The sequence below is a fragment of the Anopheles coluzzii genome, chromosome 2, assembly GCF_943734685.1.
Source record: "Anopheles coluzzii chromosome 2, AcolN3, whole genome shotgun sequence".
Taxonomy (NCBI): domain Eukaryota; kingdom Metazoa; phylum Arthropoda; class Insecta; order Diptera; family Culicidae; genus Anopheles; species Anopheles coluzzii.
In genome coordinates, this window is record NC_064670.1 from 97,245,396 (window position 1) to 97,266,013 (window position 20,618).

The 20,618-nt window shown below is 48.9% G+C and overlaps 3 protein-coding genes across 12 annotated transcripts in view; 2 read left to right on the forward strand and 1 right to left on the reverse strand.

The window, feature by feature from the left end:
* Positions 1 to 20,618, forward strand: part of LOC120950505 (tyrosine-protein kinase receptor torso) — a 41,518-nt gene that overhangs the window by 20,365 nt on the left and 535 nt on the right. For all 6 annotated transcript variants that reach the window (XM_040368598.2, XM_040368592.2, XM_040368596.2 and 3 more), the window contains 10 exons: positions 15,750 to 15,984; positions 16,062 to 16,141; positions 16,225 to 16,393; positions 16,488 to 16,669; positions 16,747 to 17,022; positions 17,105 to 17,369; positions 18,913 to 19,745; positions 19,804 to 19,898; positions 19,978 to 20,235; positions 20,332 to 20,481. In XM_040368598.2, coding sequence (XP_040224532.2) covers positions 15,750 to 15,984; positions 16,062 to 16,141; positions 16,225 to 16,393; positions 16,488 to 16,669; positions 16,747 to 17,022; positions 17,105 to 17,369; positions 18,913 to 19,745; positions 19,804 to 19,898; positions 19,978 to 20,235; positions 20,332 to 20,481 — 2,543 coding nt within the window. The remainder of the gene's footprint in view (positions 1 to 15,749; positions 15,985 to 16,061; positions 16,142 to 16,224; positions 16,394 to 16,487; positions 16,670 to 16,746; positions 17,023 to 17,104; positions 17,370 to 18,912; positions 19,746 to 19,803; positions 19,899 to 19,977; positions 20,236 to 20,331; positions 20,482 to 20,618) is intronic.
* Positions 1,713 to 4,305, forward strand: LOC120950507 (heparan-alpha-glucosaminide N-acetyltransferase). Its single transcript, XM_040368605.2, has 6 exons — positions 1,713 to 2,183; positions 2,246 to 2,373; positions 2,449 to 2,573; positions 2,655 to 3,100; positions 3,176 to 3,465; positions 3,544 to 4,305. Exons 1-6 carry the CDS (start codon positions 2,037 to 2,039, stop codon positions 4,193 to 4,195), a joined length of 1,788 nt encoding a protein of 595 aa, XP_040224539.2. The 5' UTR covers positions 1,713 to 2,036; the 3' UTR covers positions 4,196 to 4,305.
* LOC120950510 (protein strawberry notch homolog) lies at positions 4,301 to 15,448 on the reverse strand. 5 transcript variants are annotated; one of them, XM_040368609.2, is made up of 4 exons: positions 14,821 to 15,448; positions 14,349 to 14,561; positions 5,648 to 5,918; positions 4,301 to 5,557 (listed from the first exon to the last, which is right to left on the reverse strand). In XM_040368609.2, exons 2-4 carry the CDS (start codon positions 14,552 to 14,554, stop codon positions 4,988 to 4,990), a joined length of 1,047 nt encoding a protein of 348 aa, XP_040224543.2. In that variant the 5' UTR covers positions 14,555 to 14,561; positions 14,821 to 15,448; the 3' UTR covers positions 4,301 to 4,987. The 5 variants fall into 5 exon arrangements, with proteins under 5 accessions (XP_040224543.2, XP_040224542.2, XP_040224544.2 ...); XM_040368608.2 differs by having other exon boundaries at positions 4,301 to 5,560; positions 14,821 to 15,446; XM_040368610.2 differs by having other exon boundaries at positions 4,301 to 5,560; positions 5,648 to 5,903; positions 14,821 to 15,433.

Consider the following 20,618-nt stretch of genomic DNA (forward strand, 5'->3'; position numbering starts at 1 on the left):
ATTCCGGAGCGTATCTAGTAGTGTTGGGTCATACAATTCATTTCACGACCCGACCCGGAGTCGGGTGCGAGCCAGCCGGAATCGATTCCGACCCGTGGGTGCAGCGGGTGCGCTAGGTCGGAGTCGGAATCAAATCCGACCCGCGGGTGCAACGAGTTCGGGTCGACCCGAAAGATCAGTAGGTGCGAGAAAGCATAAGCGACTCCGACCCGTTGGTGCTGCGAGTTCGGGTCGAGTCGGGCCACGGTAGGTTCAGTATGACCCGAGGGTGCAGCGAGTTCGGGTCGACCCGACTGATGAGTAGGTCCAAGAAAGCATAAGCAACTCCGACCCATTGGTGAAACAAGTTCGGCTCCAGTTTTCCTATCGATTTCAAATTATTGGTCCGGAATCAGTTTCCGGAATCAAAATCGGCTCCGGCATCGGAATTGACTCTGGTATCGGAATTGGCTCTTGAATCGGTTCCAGAACCGAAATCGGCTCCGGCATTGGTATTGGATACGAAATCAGAATCGGCTTCGAAACCCAGTCGGTTTTGGCATTTTCATAAGAATAGGCGCTTGGACCTAAAGATGCTAAGTATCGATAGTCGCAAAGAATCAAAATTTACTTGTAAACGAGTCATTCTCATTGAGATTCCCGAACAGATTTCTCTTCTGAAACTTCTTATTTCAATGCAAGAACTGATTATCGTTTAAGAGCTAATTCCATTTCTGGAGTCAAACCTGATTCCGTTACCGTAGCAAATTGAGATTCCCAGGACGATTCTGATTCCGCAGCCGATTCCGATCCCGGAATCGATTTCGGAGCAGACACCGGAATCGGCTCAGTAATCGACTCCAGAATCGGCTCCGAAATTGACTCCGAAATTGGAATCGTTTCCAGCATTGGAATCGGCTCCGGCATTGATTCGGAACATGGAATCGGAATCAGGTAGGTCCGATTACGAGGTCCCACCATTAAAATAACCAACCAGTTCCTGTTCGTTCCTCCTTCAAATGAACCGAGTGGCGTTCCGTTCTGTTTACAAATGGACCTGGTTCCATTCCGTTTCTAGTTCTTAACAATAATAAAGTCATCGCAGCCATTAAGATCAGTTGATTTATCATGTCCTGGTCACGTCGTGTTGTGTAAATTTACAGCAAACTCACTAATTTGTTTAGTACACAATTCTAGTAATATTTAACTCAAAAGTTTTCTTCTTATCGCAAACATTCGCTAATCGGAGAAATTATCACTGCTCAAAAGTGCTCCAGAACATTCCAACGATTTTTTGACTCGACCATGCCGAGCTGTAAAACCAGGGTGCAAAAAACCAGTGCACAATTCAGTGCAGAAAGGTATTTGCATTCTAAACTAGCGAAATAACTCACCCGAAGAATGTTTCATGCAAGCAATGTTTTGTTGCTTTACTGCGGTTACCTTCCCGGAAAATGCACTTTTCGCTGCGGAATCTGCAAACACGTGCCACTGGATTGCTGCGTATTTGTGACAAAGCGGCACATGGTTTTCCGCTGAAGCAAAGCAAAATCGGTTCCGCTGGTGTATTTTTAAGGGAAAAATAAAACCAGGTGAAAGGGCTTACGTTGTGTGGAAAAATGCAGTTGCATTTAGTGAGTTTTTTTTTATTATTTGCTCTCTCTCTCTCTCTCTCTCTCTCTCGTATTGTATCGCACGCGTTTGACAGTTCCCCGAACAGTAGGTTTGACGTTTCTCGACGCGTTGTGTTTGTTGTGTGTTGTCAGCTGTTGCCCGAAAGCACCTAAGCACACACACACAGACGCTCGTTCGAATCATTCTCTTCACCCCCCAAAACAGGGTGTTCGTTACTCACCCCCTCCAATCACTAAGAGGGGGGACATTTTTTGGCGGGGCGTATTAATCGCAAATGCTGTTTCCATTGACCAATTTGCGTTGACCTTCGGCGTAGCGCGCAACCAGTTTCTCCCGACGCTTCTGAAGCGGCCGCAGTGCAAAACGCTGTGCTCTGTCTGGATGTGTGATGTGCAAAAGTGTTTTCCAGTGTGCCAGCAATAATGATTGAATATACGGACCGTTTCTTTCGCGGACTGGACCTGTGGTCACTAGGGGTGGACGAAGCGTTCCTGAACGTGTCCCATTCCGCAGCCGCCGCCGACGGCAACGATTATTATCTCTACACACTCTCCGAGGAGTGCGATAAGGTAAAGTGGAGTCTGGCTCTGGCCCCATTTGCGTTCTCTAATCTCTGACCGTGTTTTTGCAGTGTCCCTACACCAAGCTGCAACGAATTGCGGCCGCGAAACGGCACACCACGGTGAAGATAGATGCGGCGCGCCGCCTCGGGCTGCGGCTGCTCGACCGAGATGTGGGCCAATACTCCTTCGACAATGAGTAGGTTGAACGAAAATTGGCCTGCAAGCTTTTTAACGGATTCCACTCTCTCTCTCTCTCTCACACTCATGCCAGCACCGTCCTGTGCCAAATTAACAGCGCACAATTGGGTGAATTTGGCGTTTACGATCTGAGCGTCCGACCGGACGGCAATGGCTGTACGCTGGAAACGGCCAAGGAACCGGTCAACATATACCTTCGTAAGGAGGCGGATGTTTGAGCAAGCTTTTTTCCCCTTCCTGCAAGCGATGGTTAAACGGTCATTTTACCCTTTGTTTTAGCATTCCTTACGATTGCACTGCTCGCGTGTGCCGTCTTTGGTCTCGTGCGTATGGCACGGTACGGCCTGCGTCGTTCCCGCGCGGCTGGCTTCCAGCAGCCGGCAGCCTCCCATACAGCGGCCGGTGACGAGACCGCCCACAGCTCGAACGAAGAAACCGACCGCAAACCAGTCCAAAGCGGGCCAGGTTCCGGCCAGGTTACGCCCAAGAAGCGGCTGCAAAGTTTGGACACCTTCCGCGGCATCGCGATCATGCTGATGATCTTCGTGAACAGTGGCGGCGGCCACTACTGGTGGATCGAGCACGCGACCTGGAACGGGCTGCACGTGGCCGATCTCGTCTTTCCCTGGTTTCTCTTCATCATGGGCGTGTGCGTGCCGATCTCGTTACGCGGCCAGCTCAACCGCAACGTGCCCAAGCGCACGATCCTGTCGAGCATAGCGGTTGTAAGTGATTGCTTGAAGCCCCCTCCTCCCACTGGAAGCTTGGTGTGTTGAATCGAACCTCTGCTTTGTTTGTAGCGCTCGGTAAAGCTGTTCATAATTGGCCTGTGTCTGAACTCGATGAACGGTCCCAGCATGGCCAATCTGCGCATCTTTGGCGTACTGCAGCGGTTTGGCATTGCGTACCTGGTCGTCTCGACCGTGCACCTGCTCTGCCACGAGCAGCAGGTACAGGTGCAGTCGCAAAACCGCTTGCTCCGTGCCAGCGAGGACATTGTGCGGCTAAAGAAGCAGTGGCTGGTCATCGGACTGCTAACGGTGCTCTATCTGGTGGTGATGTTTTTCGTACCCGCACCCGGCTGCCCAAGGTAAACGATGCACCGCGGAAGCGTACTCAACCTTCTGTCTCACACTTTTCGATCTCTTTCCCCCTTCCCCCCATGTAGCGCTTACTTCGGACCGGGTGGGAAGCATCTGTACAATGCGTTTCCGAACTGTACTGGCGGCATCACGGGGTACATCGATCGTGCCCTGCTCGGAATAGCGCATCTCTACCAGCACCCCACAGCACGGTACGTGTACGACGGTATGCCCTTCGATCCGGAAGGTCCGTTCGGCTGCCTACCCACGATACTGCAGGTGTTTCTCGGCCTGCAGTGTGGCTGCACGATTCTCGCGTACACCGAGCACCGTCAGCGGATGGTACGCTTCGCCAGCTGGTCGCTGGTGCTCGGTTTGGCGGCCGGCGCACTGTGCGGGTTCACCAAGAACGACGGGTGGATCCCGATCAACAAGAACCTGTGGTCCCTGTCGTACGTGCTGGCGACGGCTTCGCTCGCCCATGCGCTCCTGCTGCTCTGCTACTACGCGATCGATGTGAAGCGCGCCTGGCACGGTCGACCGTTTGTGTATGCGGGGATGAATGCGATCGTACTGTACGTGGGCCACACCGTCTTTCACAAGATGCTACCGTGGCACTGGCGCATCGGCACGATGAACACACACTTCGTGCTGACGCTCGAGGCACTGTGGAACACGGTGCTGTGGAATCTGATAGCGCTCTACCTGTACAAGCGAAAGATATTTTACAATCTTTAAGCTCCAACCGTCGTGCGATCGTGCAGTTTGTTGTTCTCTCTCTCTATTTTGAAAGTGTTTACTTGTGAATAAACGTGCCGCAAAACACATACACACACATTCCAGTTCCAGTATTGCTGTGTTGCTGTGTTTCTATACAAAAATCTAATCACTACATTTATTGACTGCCTTCATAAATAGTGCATTTTCGGTGTACACTCACACTCTTTCGTGGGGAGGATGGGATGCACAGAATAATTTACATCGTTTCCAAGTACTTTGACAATTTGCTTCCCTTTATACTAACCGGTAAATGATTCAAAAGTTGTAGAATTTTGTATAAAATTTGTTATAAATTACGTCCATTGCATCTTTTTTAGTTTTTTTTCCAAAACGCACACATACAATCCTTAGTTTGGTGTAAATTTTGTCAAAAAAGTACTTAAATCTGCGCTCATTTACGTGCTTAGGTGTGTACAAAAGGCAAAAATACTGAGATTTCTATATATTGCTTCATGCTGAGCGGCTGACTACTACCCAGACTTCCCCCACACATTGGTGCAAAACTCGTTTTTCCAAAGCTGCCTTAAGTTGTGCTTTCCGCCTCCTCACTCTATCACTATCTGAAGCGGGTTTTTTTAAAGATTGCAACCCTTCCGGTGCACGCTTTGAGCATTCGGGTCACCTTTAAACGCTGTCCGTGCTGTGGCAAACACATTGCTGCTGCTGTCCTACACTCTACCCTATCTAAAACTAAAGTGTCTCCCGATGCTCGAGGAGAACCTGAGAAGGCAAGAGCTGCCCCGAACTGCTCTAAGAAATGTTACAATCCCAGCACGCCAGCGACCAGTACAAACAGGTAACGGCCTTCTCGTACGGTTCCTTCTGCTCCTCGCCATCTCCCCCATCCACCTGATCCCGGTGCGCTAGGGCCGGTGATCTTCGCTGGCGCGATCGTTGCCGTTGGTTCTTGCGCCGGCGAACAGCGGCAGCACTTGGATTGGGACTGGAGCCCGCCTTCTGCTGCTGATGCTGCTTCTGATCCTCTTCCCGCACCTCATCATCGAACACGTTCGGTTCTTCCTCATCGTGGTGCCGCACATCGACCGCACTGTCGGCTTGATCGATCGAATCGATGTCCTCGGCACTGCGGCGATCCTTCTGGCTGCTACGCCGACGACTGCGCCGCCGGTGCTGCTCACCGATCGCGAGCGTTGACGCGTTGTGCAGGTTATTTTCCTCCGCCGACCGATTGTCGTTGTTGGAGGAAAGCAACGACGAGGAGGAGTGTGCGTTCGAGCAGTTCCGATCCTGCTCCTCCTCGTCGTCCTCGTCGATCAGGGTGAGCGTCTCGAACTGGTTGCTCGTGCCGATCTCCTTTTCCTGCTGGAAGGACGCGGAAAGACGGTGTTCATTAGGACTCGTTTAAGAAAATAAAATCCATTTAAAGAGCGAAGTGGAATCCCTCCTTACCTTGTGGTTGGCAATGTCCCCATTTAAATTGTTCAGCTCTATCGTGCCCACCACTATCTGCGGCGTGCCGGCCTGCTGCTGCCCTCCCTTACCGGTACTGGTCGATGGGCAGGGTTCGTTCGATAGCTGCTGATCAAGCTGCTGCTGCCCTTCAACGGTCGGCGGTTCGTTGGCTTTGACCATCGCGGCCATCGCGCTGCCAGTGGCCGCCGTCGTCACGATGCTCGCCACGTCCAGGTTGTTCTCGTGCAGATCTCTGAAAAAGAAATTGCTACAACAATCGTCGGAACTGTAGGGTCGCGCGTAAAGAAGCGGGACGACACGCGAAAACTCGCACGCACGCGATCTGTTTCTATTTGGATGCTTCACCGCCACACACACACACAGACCTTGGCAATCCGGTGCTAGATTTTGACCCAAACCGATAGCAAGGTACAATGACAAGTTCCATGTTTAACGGCTTCCAAACAAACCAAAAAAAGGCTTCACACGAGCAATGTAACAACAATTGCGAACGTTTGAATCCGTTCACGTCCACCGTAACACTGCTCATCCTCGCGAAGGTAAACCACTGCCCTCGGAGTGGTTATATCACAGGGGACATAGCCACACACACATACTCGCACGGCCACCCTTACTCGGAAACCGTAAGCGGATGTGTGAAACAGGGGAAGCGTACGTTTTGCTACCTTCTTCGTACATCCGAGCATTAATGTCATCGTGCCCTGGTTGCCCTGCTTTTTTGCTGCCCTTTGCGAAAAATGGCAACACACGGGCATGTGTGTGTGTGTGTGAAAGCCGGTGAGGATCGGATGTTTCGCATAGCCGTTTCCTTTGCTCTTTTCTCCTTTGTTTTGTCTGGAGTTGTGGAGTGGCCAACAACGTTGGTGGCGCAAAGAAGAGAGCGAGAGAGAGCGAGAGCAATGCGACACGACTTCAAGGTTTTGTCCCCCGACATCCATCATGTGGATTAAGGGGTGCAATTCGGGGGTGCGGTGGACAAACACATGGCAAGGTACGCGGCAAGCGGCAGCATCTCTCGCGGCTAACGCGCATGGTGCTATCAATTTCGCCAAAGGCCCTCCCTCGATGGATTATAACATTTAATATAATTATGTTTCCGTTTTGTTTCGCTTTCAACCCCAACCCCATCTGCACTTCAAATCCGGATTAAAATTAATAGAAAAACATTTAAAAGAAACAATCTAAAACATAATTTGCGCTCATATATCCATTGGGAAAGCTCGCCGTGTTGGGCTACGTACGCGCGCGCAAGGGGAAATGCACGGTCGGCCATTCCGCCACTGTATCAATTTGAGCAAAGGGTCGACATAACGCAGCAGTTTATGTGGTGCTTCTCCCATCGACAATGGGTGATTTTGGTTCTTCTTTTTTGCATACACCCCGTTCCACGCTCATCACACCCCCTTGTCCTGGCAAGTGTGTGTGTGTTGGAGGGTAACGGGCCATCGTCATTGCCCAAAAAATGAAAACTGGTTTACGAGCTAGCTGTTGCTGTTTGAATAATCATCGTTTCGCTACAAATCCACCCAGGAGACGCAGAACCACTCTGCGTTTGAGCAAGATTGTGCGGGTGCGTTGAATTTTGCAACTCATCGCGAAGAGTATTCACTTTTCCTATGATCGTTGCAATACCTCTTTTGCCATTAAGGTATCAGTCTATAATCAGACCTACCACTTAAATTTTAGACACATTTCTTTCTTTCAATTGCGTAATGTTTGGCTGGGCCAAACAGAAAACTTCACAACCATGTACTCATTTTAAGCAAATACTGCTGTGCAAATGAAAGAGGCTGCTTTTTTCATGCTGAACATGCTCAAAATGGGACACCTATATTTACCTAGACACCTAGGTCCTACCTAACGGCTCTTGTATTTTCAGATTATATCAGGCACAAGCTAGAACGACCGTGTCTGAACGAGCTCGGTTGATATTAAATCAATCCAAACGAGTTTGAATTACAACCAATAACATGCCCGTCATGGGTTCAAGCTCAGAATGGACCGTCCCCCCGTAACAAGGATTGACTATCCGGCTACTTGGTAATGAATTAAGTCTCGAAAGCCTGTATAGGCCGGCCGCATAGGACGTTACGCCAAATAGAAGAAGCTTGAATTAAATTGGATGTGTAAAGTTTCTAAAAAACGAATGCCAAGGCGACACTATTACAGATCATTTTCATTTTCAATTTTGGGTTAGTTTTGCATTCCCAGCCAGGCTCCTCCGAACTCATCCGTAGTCGCTTGAATTCATTTGGCTATCTTCCGGCATCGTCCAGAGTTGTCTGAAGTTGTCCGTCGTTGTTCGAACTCATCCAGGTTTCAGCTGGAGTCGTCCGGAAATGCCCCAAGTCGTTCGGATTCATCTTGGAGGTGGTCGGATTTATTCTGAAGTTGTCGGAATTCCATTCAAATTCAACCGAAGTCGTCCGAATTCATTCGTAGTCCTTCAAAATTGTCCGGAGTCATCCGAAGTCATTCCGGCGCCATGTAGTTTCGTTCGGAATTACAGAGTGTGGTTTAAATTCTGGATTGGATTCAGTATATAAGAGCTTTCAGAATCTGTATGGACTCGTTTGGAGTCATCTGGAGTCGTCCAGTGTCAACCGAAGTCACTCGAACTCGCCTGATTTCTTCCGGAATTTTGTAGAAGATGTCGGTTGATGTCGGAGTTAATTCTTCGCTCCAGGCGAAACATCTCTATTAGGTACAAGAACCGTACCGTCGCCCAAACTCGCCCGACTTCGTCCGGAATTTTGGAGAAGATGTCGGTAGATGTCAGAGTTAATTCTTCACTCTAGAGTCTAGACGAAACGTCTCTATTAGGTACAAGAACCGTACCGTCGCCCAGACTCACCCGACTTCGTCCCGAATTTTGTAGAAGATGTCGGTAGATGTCGGAGTTAATTCTTCACTTCAGACGAAACATCTCTATTAGGTACAAGAACCGTACCGTCGCCCAGACTCGCACGACTTCGTTCGGAATTTTGTAGAAAATGTCGGGAGATGGTGGAGTTAATTCTTCACTCCAGACGAAATATCTCTATTAGGTACAAGAACCGTACCGTCACCCAGATTCGTCTAACTTAGTTCGGAATTTTGTAGAAGATGTCGGTTGATGTCGGAGTTAATTCTTCACTTCAGACGAAACATCACTATTACGTACAAAAACCGTACATGCTAGTATACTCGTAATCTTCACTATCTACCATCTAGAGGCGAATATCCGAAACACTCTACTAGAAGTATCATACGCCTATGCCTATCTAACAAGTTTCGTAAATTTGCCGTATTTTTCAATCGAAACGGACGAAAAAAGTTATGAATGTGATAGGAACAAGTGTTTTGCATACATTTCGTCCTATTCCACGTCACGAAACAAATGCGATACGCTGTGCGAGTGCTCTTCATGCTACAATTCAACCCAATGTTCTCGCTTTTTTAAATTCCGGTAGAGCACATTGTGTTTCAGTTCTTTTTTTCCCATATGCCGGCACGTACAATGTAAACAAAACCCGTTCTCGCACACTGTTTAGGTATCGTTAGCACTTTCCTCTTCATCGCTAAAAACAAGTAAAAGGGGGACTGTTCCTGTCGCTAGTTTTGGAGGTACGGGAGCATCATAACAGAGTGTGTCTGTTCTGTGGCACCTTCGTATCGTGATCGATATGGATGTGACAGACACACGTAACCCCCTGCCATTTAACTCTCGTCCCCCGTACGTCAACCCCGTTTGGGGCTGTGTTACCACAGAAAGCGAATTGTAATTAACACTGGCATCATGTTTCTGCTCTCGTTTTTATCATACCGAGGCTGCGGTATGTAATTGTGCTCGTAAGTGTGCTGTTATCATAGCACAACCCCGCCGAGAGAGCTACAGCTACAGCAACGGGTGTTGTTTGTATTTCAAATCCATCACACCACCCTGCCCGCAGCAGCAGTAAATTGTTTTTTAAGTGCCTTTATTCCCGTCGTTCCCCATCCCAAAAAAAAACAGAAAAAAATGAACATTCCAAACTGGATTGATAGGTGCAACAGACCCGTGGATACACTTGTAAATCGATTGTAAATTGATAATGCGTACAACACAGCGAAAGCACCATCTCCACACATCACATACCGTAACACGACCCGCACCCGCTGTATCGGTTCCTGCTTTCGGGCTTTCTGCTGTTTGATCATCATCATCATGGTGGAAAACAACAAAACAAAAACACTATCATCGAAATTGAAACGTCCTCCTGGCCACCTTCAACACACAATCCACCATCCGAGCAGCGTTCCCGAGATCTTCCCCCAAAACGCGCGCCACACTGTTACTCTGGCGAACGAACTGCTGCTGCCTAGTGCAACGGGGGGGTCACCTTTGGCCCCAAGTGCCGACAAAAATTAGCGTAACGGCAGCAACGGCGGCAGCAGCACACGACTCGCGGACGCCATCGATCAACTCGCGCGGTAACTCGAACGAGACTGGCGATAAATCGCGCGTAAATCGCAAACGCAAGGTACGACACACACGAGCATATAGAATCCAATGGGGTGGTGGTGGTGGTGGTGGGCCACTGTTAGACGACACTGGCTGCCACCCGCACACTGCATGAGGAGACACACACTGCAAGGTGTGTTTGATAGGTTGATGTGTTGGCTCCAGCGGAACGGTGTGACAAGAAGGCCCTCCGCCCCTGTGTGACAAGCGGCGAGGGCGGCTAGCGCGTGGTGCACACAAAACGACTCACCAACACAGTGTAGCGGCAGCTCGCACACCTCCCCCTTTCTGTCCCAAATGCGAAATGCGGGCGGAGAGTCAAGTGCAATGTAGAGGGGGGAAAAATGGAGCATAAAAGCGATGCCTGTTTTCGTGTGCTGCACCGGAATGTGATATCGTGTCACGGGTGAGCATGTGGAAATTGGAATCGGACTCTCCTCCCGTCGAACCTGTCGTTCCGTGTTGTCAATCGTGTGTCGCTCGTTGAGGGTAAAGCATACTTTTTTGCTGTACTTGTTCTGTGTTGGTCTCTTTCTCTCTCTCTTTGTTATGCCTTATCGCGTGCCATATGTAGAGTCATGGCAGCAGCTGTGGACCTGGGGACATTCCGTTCGAATGTCTCGTTCTACGCTTGAACGTAAAGGGAAAGAAGGCTGGCTGGCTGGCCCGGGGAAGTTTGCCATATAAACAAATCATAAACAAATGTTCTCTGCCTGTATTGGCCGCGGGTTCGTTGATGTGAAGAGAAGAGGCTCCAGATTTCGGCGAGCGCGCGCGCGTGCCAAGCGTGCTGGAGGAATCCGTGTGTTGAAATGGCTGCGAATAAACACGTCTCCCAATAACTCACCAACTACTTTTATGGGTTTTGCCGTTGGTTATCCTCTTATATGATTAAGGTTGGGCGAGGGGATATGGCTTTCGAGATAATCCCTGTTCCAAGAAGCGCATCTCGAAAAGGTGCACAAGTGCTCTACGAAATACCTTTTTTACAGTCTTTGATTCTGCTTGGTTACTCGTAAGCATTTGATTAAATTATAATGTGGAAAAATACAGACTCTGCTCTCAAGATACGGCAACGAGTATGCTGATTTGAAGACATCCGCGCATCTAAAATATGCACGTAAAATAAGTATCGCGTTTTCCTAAGCCTCTCATGTTAGTGAAGCGTTTTGATGGAAACTGGAGGTTCTATGTTCAACATACAATATTTACGATTTGTGGACTGAGAGTCAGTTTAGATTTTCGGTTTAGAACTTATTGATCTGTACCAGTAATGATGTATCTCAAACCTTGTTCAATCAGTTCGCTAATCAATAATGTAATAAAAAAGTAGTTGGAAAATACACGATGTCACTGCAGCTTTCGGTACCTCCAATGAAACCTTCTTTCGTAGTGAAATTGTCATTAAAATTGTAACTGTGTACATATAGTCATAGACGTGTGACAGTGTAGACGTGTGACAGTGTAGACGTGTACATGTGTAGTCTAAAATAAGTTTAAATACCTAATGATTTGTACTTCAGGCATAAGATGCTGCACATGCTGCAGGATGCGTTGAAGGCAAACATCGATGATCTTCGTCTGAAATTGGCAGTAACGCTCCTAAGGAGTGGCGTGTAATTTGTTAGTTTGAAGATTGAAGACCCAAGATTCACCATGCGGCAGATCTTGGAGAAGATGGCTGAATACAGAAACGACACATACCATCTCTTCATAGACTTCAAAGCCGCATACGATAGCATAGCCAGGGTAAAACTGTACGATGCCATGAGCTCATTTGGAATCCCGACCAAACTGATAAGGCTAGTTAGAATGACTATGACCAACGTCACATGCCAGGTGAGGGTGGATGGAAAACTCTCAGGACCTTTTGCTACCACCAAGGGTCTGCGCCAGGGGGACGGGCTTGCCTGTCTCCTATTCAACTTGGCGCTAGAGAGGGCCATCCGCGACTCGAGGGTGGAGACTACGGGAACCATCTTCTATAAGTCAACCCAGATCCTGGCATACGCTGATGATATAGACATCATTGGTCTGCGGCTCTTCTATGTAGCAGAAGCCTACCAAGGGATTGAGCAGGCGGCAGAGAACCTCGGATTGCAGATAAACGAGGCAAAGACCAAACTGATGGTGGCAACATCAGCGGACCTACCAATAAATAATCCGAATCTACGTAGGCGTGATGTACAGATAGGTGAACGCACTTTTGAAGTCGTCCCAGAATTCACCTATCTTGGGGCAAAGGTCAGTAACGACAACAGTATGGAAGTTGAGTTGCGCGCAAGGATGCTGGCTGCCAACCGGTCATTCTACAGCCTGAAAAAGCAGTTCACCTCAAAGAACCTGTCGCGACGGACGAAGCTGGGACTATATAGTACCAGTACTCACATACGCCTCTGAGACATGGACACTGTCCAAATCTGACGAAGCCCTCTTAGCCGCATTCGAGTGGAAGATGCTCAGAAGGATATTTGGCCCCGTATGTGTGGAAGGACAATGGAGGAGCCGCTATAATGACGTGCTATACGAGATGTACGGCGACCTCACTGTCGTACAGCGTATCAAGCTCGCCAGGCTCCGGTGCGCTGATGTTGTTCGCATGGGAACGGACAATCCAGCCCGTAAAGTCTTTTTAGGCCGTCCACAAGGACAGAGGAGGCGTGGTAGACCCAAACTTGGGTGGCAAGATAGCGTGGAGGCGTCCGCCATTAAGGCCGGGATAACGGACTGGCAGACGAAGGTGCGAGACCGTGAGCGGTTTCGGACACTCCTGAGGCAGGCCAAGACCGCAAGGCGGTTGTAGCGCCGGATAAGTAAGTAAGTAAGAAGATTGAAGAAGACATCTCCTACATGTGGAATTAAATCTGGGGTTTTCAACAATACCAATTAAGCATCGATTCTTATCTTCTGAAAAGCCGATTCAGTATTGATATGTAAATACAGGGAATTTTTATCGCAATAAGATGAAAGTATACCGGACAACTCATGAAGTGCAACCAAAATATTAACGGAAGTGAAGTGAGATCCTTCCAAAGTTGCTTTAGATTACACAACGTCGGGAATCACATTGCTATTCCTATTTTTTATAGTACCTTCACACATTTTCACTTCAGGTTTATGAATTTAGCTCTTCACGTGGAACCATACGAGCATTTTCGTAGAATTTCACTCAGAATGCGGACCACTGCATAGCAGTTGAACAAATTTGCATCTTTTGCGTGTGCACATGTTTGGATTTCTGCTAACAATAATTAAGGCAGTATCTAATGCCATCAACTGGAATCAAAATTGTCCCAAATTTTGGAGGTATTTTGGTAGTGAAACGCGATATATGGCTTACGCTAAAGTCTTCGGAGCGCAATAACCGCGTAACTCGAAAGTGGACTGTATAAAACATTATGCTCTTCCAATTTTTATGATCTTTATATTATGAGAAACTATATCTCATGACAGTACGACAGTATGTTCCAAATAGTTTATAATTTTTAGTTCATAATAGTTCATAAAATTCGCCCAAAACAACAATTACTGCGGCATAAACAGTAAATCATTTGTTTCATGACAGTGCGCGTCATGTTCCAAATAGTTCTTAATTTCATAGCTTTCAATTGTTCTTGTATTTCAATCCCGTTTCAATGGAAGCACGCGTGGTCTGTTGAATTTTGAATTGTTGAATAAAGCAAACAAAAAGATCAAACATCACAACAGTCAATCCACAAGCCAGCTTTTCGTCACTATCAATACCAATCGAGCGATGCAGATGGCGTTAATAATCTCATGCTTTCCCGGAACACTGAAACCGATTTAAATTACCAGCTCATGCAAAATGATTGCAATACTGTTTCTCCTACTTCCACCCATCCGAGTCTTCCACGCCTCTCTCCCCTATTAAACGAATCCAACCTCATGTTGCTCGGGCACTGTGGTACAGGTTATGATAATGTACCAATCTGCACGAGAGCTTTTGGCAACAGACGAACAAACAAAACAACAACAAAAACCGGCGAAAGGCAACCAAATAGTTACCCTCTCCTCTCTGCAGCATCACGATGGTGGTTTGGAATTTCCTTTATCAAAACCATGATTTCGGTTGGTTTGTATTTTGTTTTTTTTTTTCCGCAAATCACCTCCACCAGGGGACGGGGGGTTCCTGAAACACCTCATACAGCAAAAACAGAAGAAAAAAAAACTTACGCATTTATAATTTTGCTATGATTCATCGCGCCGCCAAGCGTCCACGATTCGTTCTTGCGCGGCTGCATCCCGTACGTCTGCGGCAGCCCATTCTTCGTCGTGCTGTACGAACCCTTGCGGTTGTGCTTTTTGCGCCCCGGTATCCACAGTATGCGCAGATTGCTGGTCTTCTTCGGCTTGCTCTTGGTCGCACCGGACGACGACATTGCAGTGCTGTTTTTTGGGGGAAGGAAAGATACAAGATTTTAGTACGTCAAGGTGGAGAGCTTTGCATCATCCCTCAGAGTGCGTTGCTATGGTAACACACAGGAAGGCCCTGTATGATGCTGCATGATGAACCTTGGAACGGGAACGGGCGCCGCCATGCTACGCTCCGGTGGAGTTGCCAATTATGATGTGGCAAAACGGCGGTGACGTTTTAGCGTTTTTAACGTGAAACACGCAGTATATTTAACACGCCCAGCTTAATTACCTTTTCTGGAAGGGGAAGGTTTGGGGAGTCGTCGTTCTCGAAGGCTAGCGAGACGGCAGATTCCGTCACATCTCGTTTAGAGAAGAATATGGTCGCTTCGAATGCCACAACACTGTAGTCACACTTGCAGGCTGGAAACGTTCCAACACGAAGCTAACCTGTTATCAAAGGCACACACTTTGGCAACTATCAAACCGGAACCGTGAACCTGCTGCTGCACTACACCGCACCCGAGCAACTGACACACTTTCCTTGCACACAAGACAAGACTCACTCGATATCTGTTCCGCGGTATACAGTTCGACGGAGGTTCACGGAGGCAGCCTTCAGCCGAACAGCTAAATTTGTCCCAAACGCTGGCGTGCTTGACTGCGTACCATCGCGCGTGCCACGGTCGCCAATTCACAGTGAATCACGGGACGCAACGGGAAGCGCAGCTTCCATTCGCCAGCACCGCGATTTCTTTTCTCAATTCATGGGCTGTTTCTTTCTGTCAACGCACGCACACAGGCACACACACGCGCGGCTCGTTGTTTTGTGTGTTGCTTTGTGGTGATTTCTCGCGAAGCACCCCTTCGCTGGAACGTCAAACAAAACACTGAAACGCAGCGCCGTCGCTGCCAGCACGCACACCACCAAGCAACCAAGGGTTGGCTGGCGGTGAAGCGTTTGCCACCACGAACGCACCAACACACCCGCGTTGTTGCGGTGGTGCCGCGTTGCGAAGCGTTTACATTACGTTACCCCTGACAACGGCGCGCTGCGCGAACAATGTGCCCCACGTGTTTGGCTCGATTTACTTCGACTCAGAATTGGAATTTCTGATCGATTGATTCACGATCGCACTTGGAAGCTGTATTTTTAAAGGAATTTGTGTGCGTGTGTGTTTGTTTTTAATTGTTCCTCTTTTCCCCCTCCTTTCCTGGCAGAGCAATGCATCGCTGGTGAAGATCGAGAACCTTGCGCCGAACAGACGGTACAACGTGACGGCCACCATGCTGACGTCCGAGTACGAGTACTACTACGTCGAGAAGCACCAGTACCGGACGCTGCCGCACGACTACATGCCCGGCATCGTTACCGACATCGTGGTGGAGCGGTTCGAGACGAACGCGCGGGACAGCCGGCTGGTCGATGCCGTCATCTCCTGGACGCCAGCGAAAGGTAGGTATAGCTGGGCCAACTCCCGATGCCGTCACCCAAATTCCGCTTTTCATGGGATTCCCTCCTTCGACTTGTAGACCGGACCTGCCACTACGAGATCGTCTGCCATGCCAGCTATTCGCCCGATTTTCTGCTCAAACCGATCGACGTCCAGCAGGTAAGGCACGGGGGGAGTGCTTCTGATTGGCTAGAAGACTATTTGTAACACAAACTACTGCTTTAATTTTACCCTTAAACCAGCCGGAAGTGCTGTACAAGTACACGATCAAAGCGTTGAAGCTGAGCGCTAATTATATGATTGCGGTCCGGTCGAAGAACACGCAGAACGCGATGCGCGAAAGTCAACTGCACTGGCAGTCGTTCCACACGCCGAGCTGTACCAACCACACGAATGGTACACAGGTTTGCGGTAAGCATCGAAAGTTCGCAACAACCAGCCTGCACAGCTGACCGAAAACCTTAAAACATGCTTCTCTCCTTCGAAATATTGATTTTCTCTCTAGCGCCGGAACCGATCACGAATGTGCGGGTCACGCAGGTCCCACTGTACGGGGATCACTATCAGCTCAACATCAGCTGGGACCGGCCCACGATCGCGCCCGACTCGTACGTGGTGAAGGTGTTCGATCTGCACAATCCCGAAACGGAAGAGCCGGGCAATTCTGTGACGAAAAATCTAACCGGGGTAGGGTAGTGAAGTGCCTCACTGGTTGGAGTAGGAGATATTCAAGCAAGCCTCTGTTTCTATTTTTCTGTTTGCAGGATGCCGTCGGAGTGTTGATAGAATCGTTCGAAATGTTTGGACCACACTTTGAGGTGCTGGTGGCCGCCTACTCCAGGGTGGGCGTGTCGTCGGAAAATACCATCAAAGCGCTTCAAATTGGGCGCGTTAGCTCGGAATCCTGGATACGGACCAAACTGGTCTTTATCATACTGACGCCGGTGCTGATGATCGGGCTGTTGAAGATATCCATCTCCCTCATCTGCCGGCGGCGGGCAAAGCTGAAGCGGTACGAGGAACGGTGCGAGTACTTTAAGGTTTGTGTGTTCATCGTACGTTGGATGAAATTCAAAGCAGTATCCTCAAAAGGGTGCCTCACTCATACAATACTTTATACAGGAACTGGAGCAAAAGGCACCGGTCGATCCGAGCACGGAGTTTGAACCGACGTCCAAGCAGATGCAGGATCTGCTTGCCACCAGCCACCCGTTCTCGCCCGACCTGATTGCCCCGATCAACGACGAGCTGGAGATCGAGATGGAGCACATCAAGCTGCACGACATGCTGGGCGAGGGTGCATTTGGGCTGGTGCGCAAGGGCGTACTGCAGCGGTCCGGTGACGATAGCGAACCGGCCCAACCGGTAGCGGTAAAGATGCTGAAAGGTAAGTTCGTTGGTCAATTCTTTATTCTGGCCTTTATGGCGGACGTCTACAGAACTAACAGGGGTTTTGCGGGCTGTAGCGGTTCCTCCATTTTTCTTCTCTCAAAGTTTCTTTCTGAGTATCTTCCGCTCAAACTCGGCTAAGAGGAATATTCGTCCAATTTGTGCAGTACCCATGTCAGACGTATGTGTGATCTGGTAGTATAAAGACTCGATATAGCGGTATAGATTATAGGTTCTTTGAAATGAACTGCTTCCTCAAGCTATAGAATGAGCGATTGGAAGCCAGCATCTTTGCGCGCATTTCAGTTTTTATGCTGCTGTCTGTGCTGACCTTTGACCCGAGATAGGTGAATTCTGGGACGACTTCAAAAGAACATTCTCCTATTGGTCCTCTACCTCTACGTAGCCCTTGATTTGATAGTATGTAGTCCCTTGTGGTGCTACCATCAGTATGGTATTTACCAACTAGCTTGGTTTATCTGCAATTTGAGGTTCTCTGCCACCTGTTGGCGATAGGTAATCCGGAGCGAAGTCATGGATCAACTCCGATTCCGGTACGCAAAATATGACTCCGACTCCGAATCATATCCGGATGAGTCCAGATCAGTCTGGATCAATCCGGATCAATCTGGATCAGTCCGGATGAGTCTGATTGAGGCTGTACGAGACCGGAAGAGTACGGGCGTGTAGTTTAGGTTGACGTTGCAATTATGAATTCCCAAAATGACTGTTCATTTCAGTTCGCGGGCCGTATCGCTTCACAATTTACGTTCTTTAGGGCCATTTTGGAAGTTCGTGGAAGTTCAAAGCTCGTTTTAATAAGAAAGTACTAACTGAATATATAAAATTTCTACTGCTTTGTTATTAAATCTTTATTATTGTCTTTCATGAGAACAAAATTAAATTTTGATTAATTAATCAGAAAAGAAAGCTATTTAATTTAACCTTTACACAGTCATCTCCGGCCGCATTAAAGACTCTTGAGGGGCGCGTGCGGCCCGCGGACCGTAGTTTGGAGACCCCTGTTTTAGACCATTCTTGATGTGTTCATTGACTTACAAGTAAGGTATCGAATATGACACAGACTCCACATAGGAGATCAGCAGACCAATGATGTCTATATCATCAACGTATGCCAGGATCTAGGTTGAATTGTTGAAGAAGGTTCCTAAAGTCTCCGCCTGGAAGCATTGGATGGTCCTCTCTAGCACCAAATTGAATAGGAGACAGGCAAGACCTGACCCTGACCCCGAGGCAAGAGTTTCCAGCATTCAATGTTAGAGACAAGTCAATCCTAAAGGATAACGATCAATATAGTTGTTGCAGTCCAACCTGGCTTCCTGCTTGTATAGGGGGTAGATGATGCCAAGATCACAATCGTAAGGCATCGACTCATTATCCCAAGGTTTTGAAGTCATATTTTCAAATATTTAGTTTTTATTGATTGATTGTTTCTCTCGCTCTCTCTCTCTCTCTCTCTCTCTCTCTCTCTCTGTCTTTCTCTCTCTTTCTCACTCATTTTTTCCACCACCCCTGCCAAGAATGTCCACGGGTGGAAGACATCCTCGAGTTTCGGCGCGAGATGGAGGTCATGAAGTCGGTCGGCACCCATCCCCACATCGTCGGCATAGTCGGCCACTGTACGAAGAATGTGCGCAAGATGATGCTGCTCACCGAGTACTGCGGCCGGGGCAATTTGCTCAACTATTTGCGCCTCCAGTGGCAACGACTATTGCGCCAGAACCGTACCACCGGCACGCACTCGATTGGTGGCACCTCTGGCACAAACATCACAGCAACGTTACCATCACCGCCACCACCGCCACCGCCACCACCGACCAGGTCGTTGGAGATGGCCGAACACGAATGCTTAACGCCTTCGCTCGATAACAACAAAATGCCCGAGAACGTGTTCAACTTTGACACCTCGTTCGTGAACGATAAGAAATCGCTGACGTACAAAAACATCTCCGACCACCGGCAGACACTGCTGGGGGTAGCGTTCGGGCTGGCCGGTGGCAGTGATGGCAGTAGTGCCTCCCGATCGCCCCAAATCATCGAAAACAAGCTGTACCCACTGTTCAGCGACGAAAGCGACGGTGACGAAACGGCCCAACTGACGCACTGCACTAATGCATGCAAAAATGCGGTAGAAATTGTCGAAGGAACGTGGGAGGTGGGTGAGGACGTGAAGGGAAGTGTGCGGATTAAGCCGTGCAGCTGCCACGGCGCGCCCGTCGATTCGACCCTAACGAACAATACGGTCGAGAATCGGTGGTATCAGAGCTGCTCGCCACAGTCGGAGGAGGAAGAGGATCCGCTACCGAACAGTGGCCAGCTGTTGGAATTTTCCCGCCAAATTGCACTTGGCATGGTAAGTGGGATTTAACGGAGGTTTAACGATTAATACTGAATGGTTTGTCCGCGTCTAGGAATTTCTCGCCCGCAACAAGGTGGTGCATCGTGATCTGGCCGCCCGGAACGTGCTGGTGTGTGATAGTAATACGGTTAAGATAGCTGATTTCGGGTAAGTTGGCGTAATATGCGGTCTGTGTGAGCTACATTTTTACCTGCTTCGTCCATGCCACGTTTACCATTCCGAACAGACTGAGCCGCGATATTTACCAGGAAAATCTGTACCGCAAAACGAGCAACGGCAAGCTGCCGATCAAGTGGCTCGCGCTCGAATCGATGACACACCAGGTCTACACGTCCCAGAGCGATGTGTGGTCGTACGGGATCCTGCTGTACGAGATCTGCACCCTCGGGGGTAGCCCGTACCCGGCAATATCGACCAACCGGTTGCTCCGCTACCTCGAGAGCGGTTACCGCATGGAGCGGCCGAAAAGCTGCAGCGAGCTGCTGTGAGAAAACTGCACTTCAACGACACAGCCACTATGAATTGTACCAAACTAAATCCCTTTCCCGTTCTTCTTCACTCTCTACACACACACATATAGGTACGATTTAATGTATTCCTGCTGGAATTTGCATCCCGGCGAGCGGCCCACGTTCAGCAAGATTGTGCACACGGTCGAGCAGCTGCAGGCAAGGGACACCGCAAACGATCCGGTCGTAATTGACCTGAGCGCGATTGTTGATAGCCATTGGTAGGTTGCACGTGCGCACTCACCCCACCCCGGGAGGGGGGGGGGGGGGGTGTGATGGCTAATGGGATGGATTTCCAAGAATTTGGCCACTGTTGAAAGCTCGACTGATAATGAAGCGAACGTAATCGTATCATTAC